Source organism: Budorcas taxicolor, chromosome 1 (assembly GCF_023091745.1).
Source record: "Budorcas taxicolor isolate Tak-1 chromosome 1, Takin1.1, whole genome shotgun sequence".
NCBI classification, from domain to species: domain Eukaryota; kingdom Metazoa; phylum Chordata; class Mammalia; order Artiodactyla; family Bovidae; genus Budorcas; species Budorcas taxicolor.
In genome coordinates this window covers 130,209,569-130,230,425 of record NC_068910.1, presented here as the reverse complement: position 1 = coordinate 130,230,425, position 20,857 = coordinate 130,209,569, and the positions used below count along the sequence as shown (strand labels likewise).

General features: G+C 34.1%; 1 protein-coding gene across 1 annotated transcript in view; it reads right to left on the bottom strand.

Moving 5' to 3' along the window:
• Nucleotides 1–20,857, bottom strand: part of STXBP5L (syntaxin binding protein 5L) — a 308,945-nt gene that overhangs the window by 248,547 nt on the left and 39,541 nt on the right. The window contains exon 2 of the mRNA XM_052639468.1: nt 7,233–7,330. Within this exon, the coding sequence (XP_052495428.1) occupies nt 7,233–7,330 (98 nt within the window). The remainder of the gene's footprint in view (nt 1–7,232; nt 7,331–20,857) is intronic.

The window sequence follows — 20,857 nt, the reverse complement described above, 5'->3', positions numbered from 1 at the left end:
ATGACTGAAAAAGGTCAGTTTTCATTCCAATCCCAAAGAAAGACAGTTGCAAAGAATTTTCAAACTACCACACAATGGCACTCCTTTCACATGCTAGCAAAGTAATGCTCAAAATTCTCCAACCGAGGTCTCAACAGTACATGAACCAAGAACCTCCAGATGTTCAAGGTGGATTTAGAAAAAGCAGAGGAACCAGAGATCAAATTGCCAACATACATCAGATCACAGAAAAAGCAAGAGAGTTCCAGAAAAACATCTACTTCTGCTTCATTGACTACACAAAAGCATTTGACTGTGTGGATCACAACAAACTGTGGAAAATTCTTAAAGAGATAGGAATACCAGACTACCTGATCAGACTCCTGAGAAACCTGTATGCAGGTCAAGAGGCAACAATTAGAACCAGACATGGAACAATGGACTGGTTCCGAATTGGGAAAGAAGTACGTCAAGGCTGTATACCATCACCCTGCTTATTTAACTTATATGCAGAGTACATCATGCAAAATGCCCCACTAGATGATGTACAAGCTGAAATCAAGATTGCTGGGAGAAATTTCAATAACCTCAGATATGCAGATAGCACCACCCTTATGGCAGAAAGCAAAGAGGAACTAAAGATCGTCTTGATGAAAGTAAAAGAGCAGAGTGAAAAAGCTGGCTTGAAACTCAAAATTCAAAAACCCAAGATCATGGCATCCGGTCCCACTGCCTCATGGCAAATAGATGGGGAAACAATAGAAACAGTGAGAGACTTTATTTTCTTGGGCTCCAAAATCACTGCAGATGGTGAGTGCAGCCATGAAATTAAAAGACAGCCATGAAATTAAAAGATGCTTGCTCTTTCGAGGAAATGCTATGACCAACCTAGACAGCATATTAAATAGCAGAGACATGACTTTTCCAACAAATGTCCATCTAGTCAAAGCTATGGTTTTTCCAGTAGTCATGTATAAATGTGAGAGTTGGAACATAAAGAAGGCTGAGCACCAAAGAATTGATGCTTTTGAACTATAGTGTTGGAGAAGACTCTTGAGAGTCCCTTGGACTGCAAGGAGATTAACCAGTCAATCCTATAGGAAATCAATCCTGACTATTCATTGGAAAGACTGATGCTGAAGCGCCAATACTTTGGTACCTGATGCAAAGAGCTGCAGAGAAGGTGGTGGCAACCCACTCCAGTACTCTTGCCTGGAACATCCCATGGGGAGAGGAGCCTGGTAGGCTGCAGTCCATGGGGTTGCTAAGAGTCGGACACTACTGAGCGACTTCACTTTCACTTTTCACTTTCATGCATTGGAGAAGGAAATGGCAGCCCAGTCCAGTGTTCTCACCTGGAGAATCCCAGGGATGGGGGAGACTGGAGGGCTGCCGTCTATGGGGTCGCACAGAGTTGGACACGACTGAAGCGACTTAGCAGCATCAGCAGCAGCAGCAGCAAAGAGCTGACTCATTAGAAAATACCCTGATGCTGGGAAAGACTGCAGGCAGGAGAAGGGGATGGCAGACTAGGAGATGGTTGGAACAGCATCACCAACTCAATGGACATGAGTTTGAGCAAGCCCTGAGAGATGGTGAAGGACAGGGAAGCCTAGCAAGCTGCAGTCCCTGTGGTTGCAAAGAGTTGGATACGATTGTTCAGTGACAGAACAACAACAACAACAAAAAGAATAAAAGACCTAGGAATAAATTTACCTAAGGAAGTGAAAGACATGTATACTGGAAACTATAAGACACTGATGAAAGAAACTGAAACCATAAATAATAGGGCAGATATACTATGCTCAAGCATGGAAGGATTAACACTGTTAAAAATGTCCATACCATCCAAGGCAATCTAAAGATTCAGTGGAATTCCTAGAAAAACACCCATGCACTTTTCACAGAACTAGAACAAATAATCCCAAAATTTGTACACAACTACAAAAGACCTCGAATAGCAAAAACAATCTTAAGAAAGAGGAACAAAGCTAGACTTATCATGCTCTTTCATTTTAAACTATTACAAAGCTATAAGTAATCAAAACAATATGATACTGGCATAAAAGCCAACACATAAACCAATGTAATAAAATCAAGATCCCCAAAATTAACCAGTTCATATTTGGTCAACAAGTATTTTACAAGGAAGCCAATAATATTCAACAGAGGAAGGACGTCTCTTCAATAAATGATGCAGGAAAAACTGCATCACTGGAGTTTTCTGGACAGCCATATGCAAAAGAATTAAGTTGAACCACTATCTTACACTATATACAAAAATTAACTCAAAATGGATTAAGAACTTGGACAAAAGACATGAAACCATAAAACTCCTAGAAGAAAATATAAGGAATAACTCCTGGAAACGATTCTTGGCAATGATTCTTCAGACTTGACCCAAAAAACAAAACATAACAACAAAATATAAAACAAAGTGTGGCTACATCAAACTAAAAAGCTCCTTCCTGTACAGCAAAGGAAACTGTTAACAAAATAAAAAAGCAACCTATCCTATGGAAGAAAATATTTGCAAATCACATCTGATAAGGGATTAATATTCAAAATATACAAAGAACTCATATGACTCGGCAGCAAAACAAACAGTTCAATTAAAAACTTGCAAAGGATCTGAATGGATTCTTTTGCAAAAAAAACAGACATACAGACAGCTAAGAGGTATTGAAAAGGCACTCAACATCACTAATTATCAAGGAAATGCAAATGAAACAGCAATGGGATATTATCTCTTTCTTAAAATGGCTATTATCGGAAAGACAAGGAATAACAGCTGTTGGCAAGGGTATAGAGAAAACGGAACCCCTGTGCACTGTTAGTGAGACTGTAAATTGTGCAAGCACTATGAAAAACATAACAAGGTTTGGGATGGGCATGTACATACTACTATATTTAAAACAGCTAACCAACAAGGACCTACTGTATAGCACAGAGAATTCAGCTCAGTATGTTTCAATAACCTAAACAAGAAAAGAATTGAAAAAGAATAATACGTATATGTGTATAACTGAATCACTTTGCTGTTCACTTGACACTAACACAACACTGTTAATCAACTATACTGCAGCACAAAATTTTAAATATTTTTAAAAGGTAACAAAATAAAATAGAACTACCACCCAATCCAATAATTCTACTTCTGGGTATTTATCAGAAGGAAATGAAAATCTAACTCAAAAAGATATCTGTACCTTCATATTTATTCCAGAATTATTTACAATAGCCTAGATATGGAAACAACCTAATTGTCCGCTGATGGATGAATGGATAAAGAAAATATGATATACATAGACAAAGAACAGAATGTTACTCAGCCATATTAAAAGAATGAAATCTAGCCATTTGTGACAACATGGATGGACATCAAAGGCATTATGCTGACTCAAACAAGTCAGAGAACGACAAATACTATACACTCACACTAAAAAACAGAAATCTAAAAATCAAACGAACAAAAATACTGAACACATAGAAACAGGGAACAGATTGGTGGTTGCCAAAGGTAGGAGGTGTGGGGTGGGCAGAATCGATGAAGGCGTTCAAAAGTCAAACTTTCATTATAAAATAAGATCTGAGGATGTACTGCACAGAATGGTAATTATAGTTAATATTACTCTACTGTGTATTGAAAGCTGCTAAGAGGGTAGATCTCTAAAATTCTCATCAGAAGAAAAAAAGGTTTTGCAACTATGTGTGGTGACACATTAACTAGACTTATTGTGCTGATCATTTCACAATATATAGAGATACTGAATAATTATGTTGTACATATGAACCTAAGATAACATTTTATGTCCATTATATCTCAATAAAAAAAGAAAGAAAATTATCAAACAATACTCTATTTACAATAAACTCACTTCAAATACAATGACATAAGTTTACAGCAAAAGGATAGAAATAGCTATAACATGTAAACATTAATTTGTTTTTTAAAAGTATGAGTAGTTATGCTAAAATCACGTAAGGTCAATTTCAGAGCAAAGAAAATTACTGGAGATAAGTAAAAACATCACATAATGATAAAGGGGTCAATCCATGGAAGGTATAACAATTCTAAATGTGTGCATACCAAACCACAGACCTTAAAAATACAGAAAGCCAAAACTAATGAAGCTAGAAAGAGATAAACATATACATAATTAGAGTTGGAGTTCCTAATTCACTCTACTCTAGGGATGTGACAAGAATTACCAGACAAAAATGAGCAAGAATATAGAACTCAACAACACAATCAACCAGTATCTAGTTGACAAATGTAAAACATCCACTCAGAAAGAAAAGAATGCTTTCATGTTCTTCCATAGTCTATACAGTATCTACCAAGACAGATCATATCCTAGGCCACAGAACAAATCTCAACAAATTTAAAAGAATTAAAATCATAAAGTGTGTTTTTTCTGACCATAATGGAGTCAAAACTGGAAATTTTCTTGTTTTTGATTTCCAAACACATGCCATTTAACTAAAATACTTCATAAGTAATTGATGATTCAAAGAAGTCAAACATGTATACTATCATGTAAGAAACGAATCACTAGTCTAGGTTCGATACAGGATACAGGATGCTTGGGGCTGGTGTACTAGGATGACCCAGAGAGATGATATGGGGAGGATGGTGGGAGGGGGGTTCAGGGTTGGGAACTCTTGTACACCTGTGGTGGATTCATGTCAATGTATGGCAAAACCAATACAGTATTGTAAAAGTAAAAAAATAAATCAAAAAAAAAAAAAGACCAAAGAAGTCTCAAAGACAATTTTTAAAACTATATATGACTGAATGAAAATTCAAACACACATATCAAAACTTGTGTAATCAGTTAAGACTGTGCTGGGAGGAGAATTAATAACACTAAATGTATACCTTAGAAAAGAGAATTAAAATTCTCAAATCAATAACATGCTCCCACTTCAAAAAACTAAAAAAAAAGAGCAAAATAAGCTCAAAGAAATGCTAAAGATAATTCAGGATAAAATGGAAAGAATAAAACAAAAGCAATTAAACAAAAGCTAGTTCCTCCAAAAAAAATCAATAAAAATTTACAAACCACTAGTAAGACAGACTACAAACTATCCAAATAAAATAGAAAGCTAAAGTAGTCCTATAACTTATTTTAAAAAGTGAATCTGTAACATAAAATCTCACAGTCTCCAGGTCCAAGTCCTCTCATTAGAAAATACTTACAAACATTTAAAGAATTAACACCAATTTTATACAAAATATTCCAGAAAACAGATGCAGAGAGAACATTTCTCAGTTCATTTTATGAATCCAGTACTACCCTACTATGAAAAGCAAACAAGACAATATAAATAGAAAGTTCACTCAAAAAGGAACCTGTATTTAAATATAAAATGTATAACTATAATTTAGGGAAAAAAGAAAATAAGATACAAAGTGAGACAAAGAGTTCTAAAAGGTAATATCAAAGAAGCACAACCTATAAAGGAAAAACTGATAAACTGGACTCTAAAAGTCCGATTAAGTTGGTGAAAAGATAAGTTGAAGACTGGAAGAAAATAAATATCATATTATACCATTTATATGTGGAATCTAAAATATGATACAAATGAACTTACTTACAAAACAGAAATAGGCTGACAGTCATAGAAACGAAACATGGTTACTAAAGGGGATAGAGGGGGAAACAATAAATTAGGAGTTTATGATTAGCAGATACAAACAATTATGTATAAAACAGATAAACAACAGGGTCCTACTGTACAGCATAGGAAACTATATGCAATATCTTGTAATAAACTATAATGGATAGGAATAGAAAAGATATACATATATGAATCATTTTACTGTACATCAGAAACTAATACAAATTAACTAAATTTTTTAAAAAGTTTAAAAATGAAATAACAAACAAAAGAAAAAGACTGAAGAAAATAACTGCAAACCATATATTTGACAAAAGATTAGTATCTAAAATATACAAGAATACCATAATGAGACATCACCAGAAAATGATCAGAATGGCTATAGTAACACTAAACGCTGGTAATGATATAGAGATACAGAATCACTCATATACTACTGGTGGGAATAAAAATATTATGATCACTCTGGAAAACAGTTTGGGATTTTCTCATAAAACTAAACATGCAGCTATTGCACAACCCCTGCAGCTGCTCTCCTGGACATTTATACAAGAGAAATGAAAATTTATATTCACACAAAAATATGCACACAAATGTTCATAGCTGCTTTAATCATAATCAGAAACTGAAAATCCAGATATCCTTCAGCAAGTGTAAGGTTAAACAAGCTGTGGTACATCCCTACCATGGAATGTTACTCAACAATAAAAAAATTCAACTGTTAATACATACAACAACTTCAATGAGTCATCAGAGAATTATGCTGAGTGAACAAAGCAAACCTCAAAAGGTTACATACAGTATGATTCCATTTATATAACATTTTTAAAGTGACAAAATTATTGAAACAAAGAACAAACAAGTGTCAGGAGTCAAGGATGAGGCTGAGGGAACTGGAGGGTAAGGATGTGGCTCTAAAAGGGCAACATGAGAAATCTCTGCAGTGATAGAAATGCTCTTTACCTCGAGTATATCAATTTCCTGGTTGTAGTAGTATACTAATAGTTTAAGATATTTCTATTGGGGGAAGTTGGCTTAAAAGTACATGGGATTTTTCTATATTACTTCTTAAAAACTGCCCAAGTCTATAATTATCTTAAAAGTTTATTTACAAAACTGGGATGACACTAAAACAAAATCTGGGAGGATATTTACAACTCTACAGGCATATATTAGAAAAGAAGAAATTTCTCAAATCCATGACCTCAGTTTTCACCCTAGAACACCAGAAAAAGAAGATAAAATGAAACCCAAGATTAATCAACAGAAAGGAAATAAAAAAGACCAAATCAGGAATCAATGAAATAAAATATAGGAAAACAATACAGAAAAACAATGAAACCAAAAATTGCTTCTTATGAAAATCAGTACAGTTAACAAGCTTCTAGCATCTAGACTAACCAGGGAAAAAACTCAAAACACAAATCACCAATATCAAGGATTTTAAAAGGGACATGAATACTTATCTCACAAACATTAAAAATATACCAATTAATTTGATGACGTGGGTTATTCATATCTAAAGAAACAATAAAATTTATTTGGTCATAAATATTTCACTTACCTGAATATTTAAGGAAATGTAATTGGTATTAATATAGTAAATAATGAAACAAAATTAAGGATACATTCGTATAGCACCAGTTCTCGTCCCAATAGCCAAGATTTTCTGAACTGGATCAAAGGCTAATGTGGTGGGCTGATAAGGAAAACCATGCCGAACTGTCTGAAAGAGAAAATACTGAAAATAGTCATCAGAGAAATAAAAATTAAAGTCACAACAAGATACCACTATCCAACCAGCAGAATGACTAAAATAATTAATTTTATAAAAAAAAGACCACCAAGTGTTGTTGGCAGGAGTGTTAAATCACAAACACTTTGGAAAAGCATGTTGTGGTTCTTTAAAAACTAAATATATACCTGTCCTATGACCCAGAAAGTTCACTCCTATGTATGTAACCAAGAAAATAATGAGCATATGTCCACATATTAATTTGTATAAGTACCCCCCTAACAGCTTTAACAACCTAGAAAAAACTCAAATGACAAACAAGAGAATCAAACATCAAAACTGTGGTAATGCATACAATAGAATAACTCAACAATTAAATAATAAAAACTAATGACAGAAACAAAAACATGGATGATTCTCAAGAACATTATGCTAAGTAAAGGAAGCAATACACAAAAGAGTATGTACAGTATTATTACAAATACATAAACAAGCAAAACTAACCTATGGTGAAAAAAATCAGAACTGGTTTTGACCCTGACCACTTGGTTTGACAAGTGGTTGACCTGAAGAGAATTGACTAGAAAGGGCATAAAGGAACTTTACTAAGTGAAGGTAATATTCTATGTTCTGATAAGGTTTGAATTTTACATGTGTATACTGTAGTCAAAACTCATAAAATGGTACAATAATATTTGTGCTTTAATATTTAAATAATATGAGTGTTCCAGTACGATTCTTTCAACTCCACTGTATGTTTGAAAGGTTTCATAATATCACAATGAGAAAGAAAGAAAAGAAAAATATAAAGAGCTCATAATATCACAAAAGAGATAAGACTAACATGTAAAAAAGGAATGTGCAATATTAGATAAATTAATTTCAAAATGAAATATGCTAGAACCTTTAAAACAAAGAGGACTCACATAGGTCAGGAAAAAAGAGATTCTGTATCTTGTTCAGTCAAATATTTAGTGCTCCAAAAACTACTTCTAATGGAAATATTTTTATAATATATTGCTTTCATAAATATTCAAAGATGAAAAGATTAAACATAGCATGTAGTTTATCTAAAATTCATTCCCCAGATAAAACAAAGTAGAGTTCATTGCATAAATTTCTCATTTTCCTTTAAAGCATATAAGAATATATATGCAAAAGCATATTAACTAATATATAACCAAATCTGTATTTTTCTTACTTAGTAGCATATTATAGAAATATTTCTACAAAAAAATACGTTTAGATGTATTTCAACCTATTTAAAGATTGTAGAGCTCATTATAGTATGAATATACCACAACATCTTTAAACAACTAACTATTGTTCTATAATCTCCAAAGAATTCTCAACTAAATTGGCAAAAAATATATTTAGCAACAAAACCCACTTTCTATTTATGATCCTTACCTGAGGTATTTCCCTCTTCATTCTCAACTGTCCTTGTTTTGACTTATAAACAAAATTTTCAAGAGGAAGATACTCATAATTCTTATGCAGATTCAATAATCAGAATATAGTTTCTCTCAAAAAAAAAAAAAAAACAGAAGAGGTAGGAACACTTCCCAACTCATTTTATGGCTAATATTACCCTGATCCTGGAAATTAAGTCATCACAAGCAAAGAAAACTGAAGACTACTAATTAATTAATATGGATATAAAAATCCCTCCCCAAAATATTAGCAAGCCACTCATCAGCAGAAAAGTGGCAGATTTACTGAGCATGGCCCTGCCCACCAGAGCAAGACCCACTTTTCCTGATAGCTAGTCTCTCCCATCAGAAAGCTTACACAAGCTTCCTATCCTCATCCATCGGAGGGCAGACAGAATGAAAACCACAATCACAGAAAACTAAGAAAAATGATGACAAGGATCAGTCTTGCATAACTCAATGAAGCTATGAGCCATATCATGTAGGGTCACACAAGATAGATGGGTCATGGTGGAGAGTTCTGACAAAATGTGGCCCACTAGAGAAGGAAATGGAAAAAAAACTTCAGCATTTTTGCTGAATAACTCCATTCATGATAACCCCATGAACAGTATGAAAAGGCAAAAAGATCTGACACTGAAAGATGAAGCCCCCAGGTCAGTAGGTGTCCAATATGCTACTAGAAAACAGGAGAGAAATAGTTCCAGAAGGAATGAAGAGGCTGAGCCAAAACAAAAATACCACCCAGTTGTGGATGTATCTGGTGGTGAAAGTAAACTCCAATGCTGTAAAAAACAATACTGTATAGGAATCCGAAATGTTAGATCCATGAATCAAGGTAAATTGAAAGTGGTCAAACAGGAGATCACAAGAGTGAACATCAACATTTTAAGAATTACTGAACTAAAATGGATGGGTATGGGTGAATTCAATTCAGATGACCATTATATCTACTACTGTGAGCAAGAATCCCTTAGAAGAAATGGAGTAGCCCCTATAGTCAACAAGAGTCCAAAATTCAGTACTTGAGTGCAATCTCAAAAATGACAAAATGACCTGGGTTCATTTTCAAGGCAAACCATTCATCATCACAGTAATCCAAGCCTATGCCCCCAAGCACTAATGCCTGAAAACAAGAAGTAGAACGGTTCTATGAAGACCTACAAGACCTTCTAGAACAAACACCAAAAAAAGATGTCCTTTTCATTACACAGGACTGGATGCAAAAGTAGAAGTCAAGAGATACCTGGAGTAACAGGCAAGTTTGGCCTTGGATTACAAAATGAAGCAGGGCAAAGCCTAACAGAATTTTGCCAAGAGAACACACTGGTCATAGCAAACACCTTCTTTCAACAGCACAAGAGAGGACACTACACATGGATTTCACCAGATGGTCAACACCAAAATCAGACTGATCATATTTTTGCAGGCAAAGATGGAGAAGCTCTATACAGTAAGCAAAAACAAGACCAGGAGCTGACTGTGGCTCAGATCATGAGCTTCTTATTGCCAAATTCAGACTTTAAATTGAAGAAAGTAGGGAAAACCACTAGATCATTCAGGTACAACTTAAATCAACTTCACTTGTTAAATCAAATCCCTTATGATTATACATTGGAAGTAACAAATAGATTCAAGAGATTAGATCTAATAGAGTGTCTTAAAAACTATGGACAGAGGTTCATAACATTGTACAGGACGCAGTGACCAAAAACAAACTCAAGAAAAAGAAATTCAACAAGGCGAAATGGCTGTCTGAGGAAGCCTTACAAATAGCTGAGAAAACAAGAGAAATGAAAAGCAAAGGAGAAAAGGATATATATACACATCTGAATACAGTGTTCCAAAGAATAGCAAGAGAGATCAGACAGCCTTAAGTGAATAATGGAAAGAGATAGAGGAAAACATTAGCATGGGAAAGACTAGAGATCTCTTCAAGAAAATTAGAGATAGCAAGGGAACATTCCATGTGAAGATGGTCACAATAAAGAACAGAAATGATATGAACCTAACAGAAGCAGAAGATATTAAGAAAAGGTGGCAAGAAAACACGGAACTGTACAAAAAAGGTCTTAATGATCCAGATAACAACAATGGTGTGATCACTCACCTAGAGCCAGACATCCTGGAGTGTGAAGTCAAGTGGCCCTTATGAAGCATTACTATGAACAAAGCTAGTGAAAGTGATGGAATTCCAGCTGAGCTCTTTCAAATCCCAAAAAAGGATGTTGTTGAAGTGCTGCACTCAATAAGCCAGCAAATTTGGAAAACTCAGCAGTGGCCACAGGACTAGAACAGGTCAGTTTTCATTCCAATCCCAAAGAAGGGCAATGCCAAAGAATGTTCAAACCACCACACAATTGCGCTCATTTTACATGCTATCAAGGTAATGCTCAAAATTCTTCAAACTAGGCTTCAAAAATATGCGAACTGAGAACTTCCAGAAGTACAAGGTGTATTTAGAAAAGGCCAAGGAATCAGAGATCAAATTGCCAACATCTGTTGGATCACTGAAAAAGCAAGGAAATTTCAGAAAATCATCTACTTCTGCTTCATTGACTACACTAAAGCAACTGACTGTGTGGATCACAAAAAACTGTGGAAATTCTTCAAGAGATGAGAACACCAGACCACCTTATCCTGCCTCCTAAGAAACCTGTATACAGGTAAAGAAGCAACAGTTAGAACTAGACATGGAACAACAGACTGGTTCCAAATTGGGAAAGGAGTATGTCAAGGCTGTATACTGTCACCCTGGCTTATTTAACTTATATGCAGAGTACATCATGCAAAATGCCCAGCTAGATGACGCACATCAATTAGATTGATGGGAGGAATATCAATAACTTCAGATATGCAGATGATACCACACTAATGGCAGCAAGGGAAGAGGAATTAAAGAGCCTCTTGATAAAGCTGAAAGAGCAGAGTGAAAAAGCTGGCTTAAAACTCAACATTCAGAAAATGATCATTTCATGCCATCTATTCCATGGCAAATAGATGGGGAAAAGGTGGAGACAGTGACACACTTTATTTTCTTGGGGTCCAACATCACTGTGGACAGTGACTGTAGCCACAAAATTAAAAGACACTTGCTCCTTGGAAGAAAAGCCATGACAAACCTAGAGAGCATATTGAAAAAACAGAAACATCACTTTGCCAACAAAGGTCTATATATTCAGAGCTATGGTTTTTCCAGTAGTCGTGTATGGATGTGAGAGTTGGACCATAAAGAAGGCTGAATGCCAAAGAATTGATGCTTTCAAACTGCGGTGCTGGAGAAGACTCTTGAGAGTCCCTTGGACTAGAAGGAGATCAAACCAGTCAATCCTAAAGGAAATCAACCCTGAATATTCATTGGAAGGACTGATGCTGAAGCTCCAAAATTTTGGCCACCTGATGTGAAGAGCCAACTCACTCGAAAAGACCTGAATCCTGGGAAAGATTGAAGGCAGGAAGAGAAGAGGCTGACAGAGTTGGATGGTATCATCAACTCAATGAACATGAGTTTGAGCAGACTCTAGGAGTTGGTGAAGAACAGGGAAGCCTGGCATGCTGCAGTCCACAGGGTTGCAAAGAGGACTTCCCTGGTGGCTCAGATGATAAAGCATCTGTCTACAATGCGGGAGACCCGGGTTCGATCCCTGGGTCAGGAAGATACCCTGGAGAAGGAAATGGCAATCCACTCCAGTACTATTGCCTGGAAAATCCCATGGGCAGGTAGGCTACAGTCCATGGGGTCGCAAAGAGTCGGACACAACTGAGCGACTTCACTTCACTTCACTTTAGCAACTGAACAACAACAAAACCAATTACAGCAACATATGAAAAGGAATACATATGACTTTGTAGACTTTATCCCAGGAAAGCACAGTTGGTTTAACATCAAAAAAATATTTAACGTAACATACTATCTCAATATACTATCTCAACAGATGTGAGAGCTGGACAATAAAAAAGGCTGAAAGCCGAAGAATTGATGCTTTTGAACAGTGGCATTGGAGAAGACTCTTGAGAGTCCCTTGGACTGCAAGGAGATCAAACCAGTCCATCCTAAATGAAATTAACCCTGAATATTCACTGGAAGGATTGAAGCTGAAGCTCCCATACTTTGGCCACCTGATGTGGAGAAAGTTTGAAGGCAGGAGAAGAAGGGTTCAGCAGAGCATGAGACACTTGGATGGCATCACTGACTCAATGGACATGAGTTTGAGAAAACTCTGGAAGATGGTGAAGGACAGGGATGCTGCAGTCCATGAGGTCACAAAGAGTCAGACACAACTGAGTAACTGAACTATCTCAATAGAACATAGTACAAAAGTCACATGGTCACCTCAATAGATAGGGAAAAATTATTTCAAAAAATCCAACACCCACTTATATTTAAAAAATTCAACAAATGAATTGTAGAGAACTTTTTCAATCTGATAAATGGCATGTACAATAAACCCTCAGCTAACGTCATACTAATCAGTGAAAGAATGAATGGTTTCTCTCTAAGGTCAGGAATGAAACAAGTGTGTCCGCTCTTGTCACTTCTACATCCTTTCCAGGACAATTAGGTGAGGGGTGGGGGCAGGGGGAAGACGTCCAGACTTTTTAAAAGATAACTAAAACTATGTGCTAATGACATGACCTTGTGGATATAAACCTAAGAAATAATCGAAAAAATTATTAGAACTAAAAAGAAGTTAGGCAAAATTGCAAAATTAATGTACAAATTATATTTCCATATATACTAGTGATACCCTATCCAAAAGCAAACTTAAGAGAACAATTTCATTTACAATAACAACCAAAGTAATAAAATACTCAGTAATGAAATGAACAAAACAAGTATAAAACTTACATGCTAAAAACTGTAAAACATTGTTGAAAAAAATTAAAGAAGACCTAAATAAAGGAAAAGCTTCTCATATACATCTATTAAAATACTTAAGATTGTTCAGGTGACAATACTCCCCATTGATCTTCAGATTCAAGGCAACCCCCTAAAAAAATCTAGTTTGTTTCCTTTATGTAAAAATTTGACAAGTTGACCCTAAGATTCATATGAGTACTCAAGAGACCCAGAATATCAAAATGATCTTGAAAAAGATGAACAAAGTTGAAACATTCATATTTTCCATTTTTAAAACTTATGTGAATCTACAATAATCAAGACAATGAGTTACTGGCATAAGGATAAACACTTAGATAAGTGGAACAGCATTTAGATCCCAGAAATAAATGTTCACATTTTCAGTTAATTGATTACTGAGAAGGGTGCTAAGACAATTCAATGAGAAATGAACGGTCTTTCAACAAATGACACTGGATATGAGTCATTTGGATATGGATATCTGGATATCTATAAGTGAAATAATCAAGTTGGACTCATGTACACAAATAACTCAAAATGGATCATAGACCTAAATGTAAGAGGCAAAACTATACAAATTTTAGAAGAAAGCACATGTTTTTAAATCTTAGTGACTTAGGATTAGGCAATGGTTTCTTAAATATGACACCAAAAGCAACAAATTAAAAACATAAATTGACCCTTGTGAGAATTAAAAACTTTTGTGCTATAGAGGAAACTATCAAGAAAGTTAAAAAAAAACACATAAACAGAGAAAATATTTGTAAATCATATCTAATAAGGCATTTATATCCAGAAAAAAATAAAGAACTCTTACAACTCAGTAATAAAAGACAAATAACTCATTTTTCCTCAAAACTTGAAACAGAGTTACCCTATAACCCAGTGATTTCTCTCCTGGGTATATAACCAAGAAAAATAAAGATAAATCCCAAATATACACCCATTTTATAAGATATTTGGAAGTGTATAGAATAGAAATGTGATTTTTAACATTGAAATCTTAAATCTGTATATTCTTTCTTTTTTTTTCATTTTAGCTTTATTTTTATCAAACTCAACACATAATTTTTAAATGTCAGATAATTCTATAGGACATATCATAAAAATTAGAAATAATCTATCCCCTTCCTTTGCCCATTTCCTGCTTTCTAGAGGCAACCACTTTTTAATCTTTTTGCTATTTATTTTGGCATTTACCTAAGGTATCTGAAAATGACATTTTTATATTGCTATTAACTGACTTCTCAAAAAAATTCTTTCTTTTTTCTCACCTCTTCATTACACATACAAGCACCCTTGCCACATCTCCATCTTCTCAGCAAATCTTCGCAGTCAGTGTTAACACTCTATTAATACTGCTCTCTTATTTTGCCTCACAAATGTTTTATCCCATGATGTTACATTTTTTAATTTGCATTTTCTAAGTTTTTATGTACTTGTCATTAATTCAATCCTAAACCTTGCCCCAGCTGCCCAAATTATCTTTCAGTGTGTTAAACACATTGGGTATATGGATTCAGAGAGAGAAAGGAGAGAGACAGACAGCCAAAGAAAGAAAGGGAGGAATTATTTATACAATGTTCAAACAATCCCTAATGACTTAAAAGCAAATCAGTTGCTGCCAATTTCCAGGAACAGAAAGAGAGATGGACTACTACAAAGGTCATAAGTGATGGAAAAAAATCTGTCATAGTGATTTCACAGGAAACACATTACCTACTACAGTATACATGATTTTAGATTGCTTTAAGCATTATAAAGTAAGTACTTAAGAATACAGGCACAAATACTAATAAAATACTAGTAAATCCAATCCAGGAATGTTTACTAAATGATGATAAGCCATGACTAAATAACGTGTATTACAGAAATTTAAGTATGTACATGTACCTCATATTTCATTTGTTACTAACATATTTCACTCTTTTCTTTCCCTGAACTTTAAGTTCTCCAGGTCTCAGCCTTGACACTGAGGGCACTTCTGCTTACAAAATAAGACTTGACAAGACATAGATACAGAAAAGCAAACAATATTCTTCACGATATAAAAGTATTTACAACTACCATTTCTGAAAAGTAGTCTGTACCTTACAGATTGATGCTACTTCCTTTGAATGCAATCTTTAGTTTCTAAACATCTATAATTCTGACTGGTTGTTTCACTTAATAATGTGTTCCCATGATGGTAATATTTAAATTGAAACAGCATTTTCAGAAAAATGTAAATACTTGTGAGTTTTTCTTTCATAAGCATGGAAGAGAAAAAAAATTAAGTATATCTTTGTTGGATTTAGATGGAGTTTGGCTGCCTAAACTCACTTAAATTAATAAAGCTCAATATCAAGATATGTATTGACGTTCATTAAATCAAGTTTTATCAAAAGATAAAACTTCACTGTTATATCAATAGGTTCTGGAAAGACATCTAATAAAATTCATCAGTCAATCCAAGTAAACATCTTATGTAAAATTAGAGGATTAGAGGAAAACTAATTATAGATAATAAATATTAACAATAACAAAAATCACAACAAATATAACACTGAACAGTAGAAAGGTATAGCCATTCCCATTAAAGTCAGGGAGAAGAAACACATGTTTATTTTTTCTATTATTATTCTGATTTGTTTTATAGATTCAAGCTAATTTAGTAAAACAAGAAATGAAATAATAAACATAGAAATACAGAAAAGTAAAAAACCAAACTACTAAAACTGTCTTAGAAGAAAAAGAATCTGGTAAGTTGTTTAGATGCAGACAAAAATCAGCAACTTCCCCCTCCACTAAAAAAATAACCAATTACCAATATAATGTTTTATTCAGTAGCACTGAATATTTTCTAATACATAAACTGGTTAGGGAGACAAAACATTTTTCACTAGACTGGAAATTAGTGACTGATAATAGAATTATATTCATATGTACCAATATTTATTTAATAATATGGAGGTTACAACACAACTGCTAGAATACTATGAGAAATGCAGAACTGATATAACTAGTTTCTTCTGTAGCTACTACAACAAAATCCCACCAGGATTTAGTATTCAAGAAGAAATTATTTGTTCATGTACTTCAAAAACTCTTTCATTATTGCCCTGTGATTTAAGGTGCTAAAAGTATCTCTTTTCAAAGTTATCTACAAAAACGTTGTTTTCTGTAGGAAAACATACTTATACATAGGAAAACGTAGAAAATTTATTTATATATAGTAATAAATGTGGTCTTAATAATTAGTATTTTTCAGAAATAAAATATTTACCTACTTATCTCTCAAATTCCAAGTCAAAGTCTCACTTCTACAAAAAATGTTTGCTTAAATTCTAAGCCAATATCACAGTTTAGCACTTATTCAAAATTACTGAAGAATGATTATTGCCCTTTGGTCTTCCCAAGTAAATTCTAAACTCCTTTGTGAGAAGGAACAATGCCTTTAATACTTCCCCTTCATGAAGCTTGGTGGTTTAGTCTCTAAGTCGTGTCCGACTCTTAGTGACCCCATGAACTGTAGCCTGCCAGGCTCCTCTGTCCATGGGATTTTCCAGGCAAGAATACTGGAATGGGTTGCCATTTGCTTCTCCAGGGGATCTTTCCCACCCAGGGATCAAACCTGGGTCTCCTGCATGGATTCTTTACCAATTGAGAATCTTTACCAGGGAAGCCCTGGTAAAGAAGATTAGTGCTATGATTAAATAGTTAGGCTTTTTGAAGTTTACTAATATGATTTGTACATATAAGCAATATGATTTATCCACATAAGCAGTAGTTCCTTCAAAAACTATTCTCTTATAGTTTTAAGATGAATAATTGAAACCAAATATTTTGTAAGTATTGAAATAAAATCTTTAGAATAATTTTATGTCAATATGTAATTATCTCTGTATCTGGAGTTGTCGTCATAACTTTCCACAGCAATGAAAGCACATTTGAGATGTTACTTTAAAAGTTCAACAGTTGTCATTCTCACCCTTTGCCCTCTGGGCACTTTCGGGAATTTTTGTAACCATATGCAATTACATCATGCAGAAGTGTTCAAAGAAAACAAGCACTAACACTTGGGTAATGTATTTAACGTATACAGTTATTTAATTAGGAATATGTTACAAATACTAATGTACCATTAAATCTAAAGTAAAAGTAGGTTGTTCTTTACTAACCAATTGTGTTTCTTCCTACCATATTACAAACCACTTGAGGTTAGAGATTCTGTTGTTTCAACCCTGAGAGTTTCATCAGCATTCAAACACTACTAATTTTTAGTACAATAGTTTAACACATACTGAGTAACTTTGACTCTGTATTTTATACTGTTAATTTCATCAAAAATCTAAGACTCATAATTGAGAAAATGCATGTAAATGTGATTTATAAATTGAGCATACTATGTAAATATATGTTTCTAGTATTTAAACTTAATAGAAAGATGTTCTTTCAAAACATGAGTGAATCAAGTTCAAATGAAATGAATTTACCTTCTCTGCTATCCCATCTCTCATGTTATCATGTTCTATCAAAATTTCATGGAGGTATGCTAAAACATACTTAAAAAAAACACCAAATAATATATGAACAGGCCTAATTCTCACTACAGGAAAGTATATATAGATATATACACATACAAATATGTATTGACATAAGCAAGATGAACACGAACATACTGATAGCATTAAGTAACCATGGGTAAACCCAAAGGTATCAAATTCTATCATCCTTACTATTCAATACAGGACACAACTGACAGATAGAACAGTCTTTAGCCAGATTGTTCTCTCCAAAGTACTTCCACTATTTTGGGGGTTTTTCCTTCTATTCATAGCATCTCTTAGGTAATTTTACCATCTCTACCCTGAGACCTATTAACACCCTTATGTCTTTAACATCACTGCTTCAACATACCTTGACTACAGCATTCTTTCCTCCCTTTCAATTCAACTCAGCATCACAATTAGTATCATCAGCCTCAAATAAACACAGTTCCATCAACATACACTTCCAGAACTCTTTCAAGAACCCAAATTTGGCATTCTCCATATTCACTCAATAGAGAATCTATATTCATTCAGTATCTTTCCTGTTATCACTTCCATTCCATTCCATCTTTCTTACTATCTGAGTATTTCCACTTTAACTCTCCTATTTATTTGAAATCTTTATCTCTCTGTCTACACTAGTCTCTGTCCTCATATTATTTAACATTTCAACTTAATTCTGAATCATGCTTAAAAGAAATATATCTTTTATTGAATCTATTTTTTATGTCTATATAACTATCAAATAAACTTCTGTGAACTTAAAGATCTAGCCTCACTGATAAACAACAAAAATGGGAATCAGCAGTCATAGAAAATAATTTGGCTTAGGAGTAAAATAAAAACCACTTTTAAGAGAAAATAACAATCTTGTGAGCCAAAATCACAGATAGGATGATGTGTAAGAATACTACACTAGGAGTTAGGAGGTCCTAGCCCTGTCACTGACTATCTAACCTGGACACATTACTTAAGCTCTCAGTTTCTTTATATATAAAACAAAGAGAATAAACTATTTCGAGTTGCTTTCCAATTCCATATTATATTCATAATACAGATACTTGCACTAGAAACATGGCAGACTCAAAGACACAGGATAGGCCACAGATAATTCTAAGAATATATTCTTTAAAAGAAGAAATGAACAATGGACTTATATTTAGTGGTATATTCCCTAATTCAAAAGGACTAATTACCTACTTAGCTCCGTGTTAGACTATTAAAAATTATTTTCTGTTTATTTAGCTAGATTCCCTTGTGAGCTATGCACTTGGATTTCAAACAGTCCACTGAGACAGCTGGTACCATCGTTATTTCTATTAATATAACTAGTCTTTAAGTATCTGAGGGCTACCTCTCTTCCTCAGATGGTACCTTCTTAAATTTCCAGTAATAGGAAGGGTAGACATTTTGAGCCTCCATTACAAATAAAAAAAAAAGACCTAAGTTTACAATCTACTTGCAGAAACAGCATTTTACTCCCTACCAAAGAAGTAATGCAGAGCTGATGTCTTTCTCTCTTCAACCTATTTAATGTCAGTTGCAAGGAATTTGAAAATGACAGTTTTCCTCTTGTTAAACTAGAAACTGACAATGAAGACTATATGCATAGAGTCATTGCCTCCAAGCTCGCTGTCACCACCATTTGTTTACTACAGACTGCGTACAGCGAAAAACACTTTACATGGATTAAATTTCCTATTTATTTCTGTAGTCCCATAAGGTAGGTGGTATCATTACAGAGGAAGAAATTAAGGATTAGTAAGGTTAACCAACTTATCAAAGGTCACCAAGCTAATGGATACAGTTCCACTGATAGCTTTGGAAATGAGAGCCATGTAGCTTTTAAATACTCCAATCTTGTCTTGGGATGAAAGAAGGTAACCTTTTGATTTGCATGAAAAGAATTTAAAATCAGAACAAGAAATGGATTTCAAAAGGATCATAAGAAATATCAGAGCTTCAACTTAAGAATAGAATCAGTATCAGCCATTGAGTTAAAGAAACCACAAAGACAAAAACTAAACACTTCTGCTCCTAACTTCACTAAATTGTATAAATAAGATCAAGTGAAGGTTGCTTCACATTTTAATCAAGAAATTAGTAAGGGAGTAGGAGGGAGGCTCAAGAGCGAGAGGATATACATATATATTCGTATATGTATATAGTCATGACTGATTTGTTGTGTTACACAGCAGAAACCAACACAATACTGTAAAGCAATTATCCTTCAATTAAAAATTAATTAATTTTAAAAAAAGAAAATAGTAAGACTGTATCAAAAAAGGAGGAGCCATAGTTATCCCTGATGTCTGAGTCATAGGTTATGGAAAAAACGACATTACAAACCAGCAAAATGCTTTTTTTTTTACCTCCTACTTCTCAGGGCCATACTGGAATAAGCTCTGTCACACTGGGTTAAGAAGAAACTGATCTATGCCAACTTCTACAGTTCTTACAGTGTTACACCTCAAGGTAATTGTAAAAACTAAAGTGTTAGTTTATTAATTTTCCTAGAATGTGTAAAAACAGTTCATTTTGCAAAAAAAAAAAAAGGGGGGGGGACAGAAAAAAACAAGAGCATAAGTGACAGCAAAATATGGTGGTTCAGGGTACAGAAAAATGAATATACAATATCAGAAAATTATGATTAATAATGGGAGAGCAAAAAGGGATAGTAGGGACAGAAGGA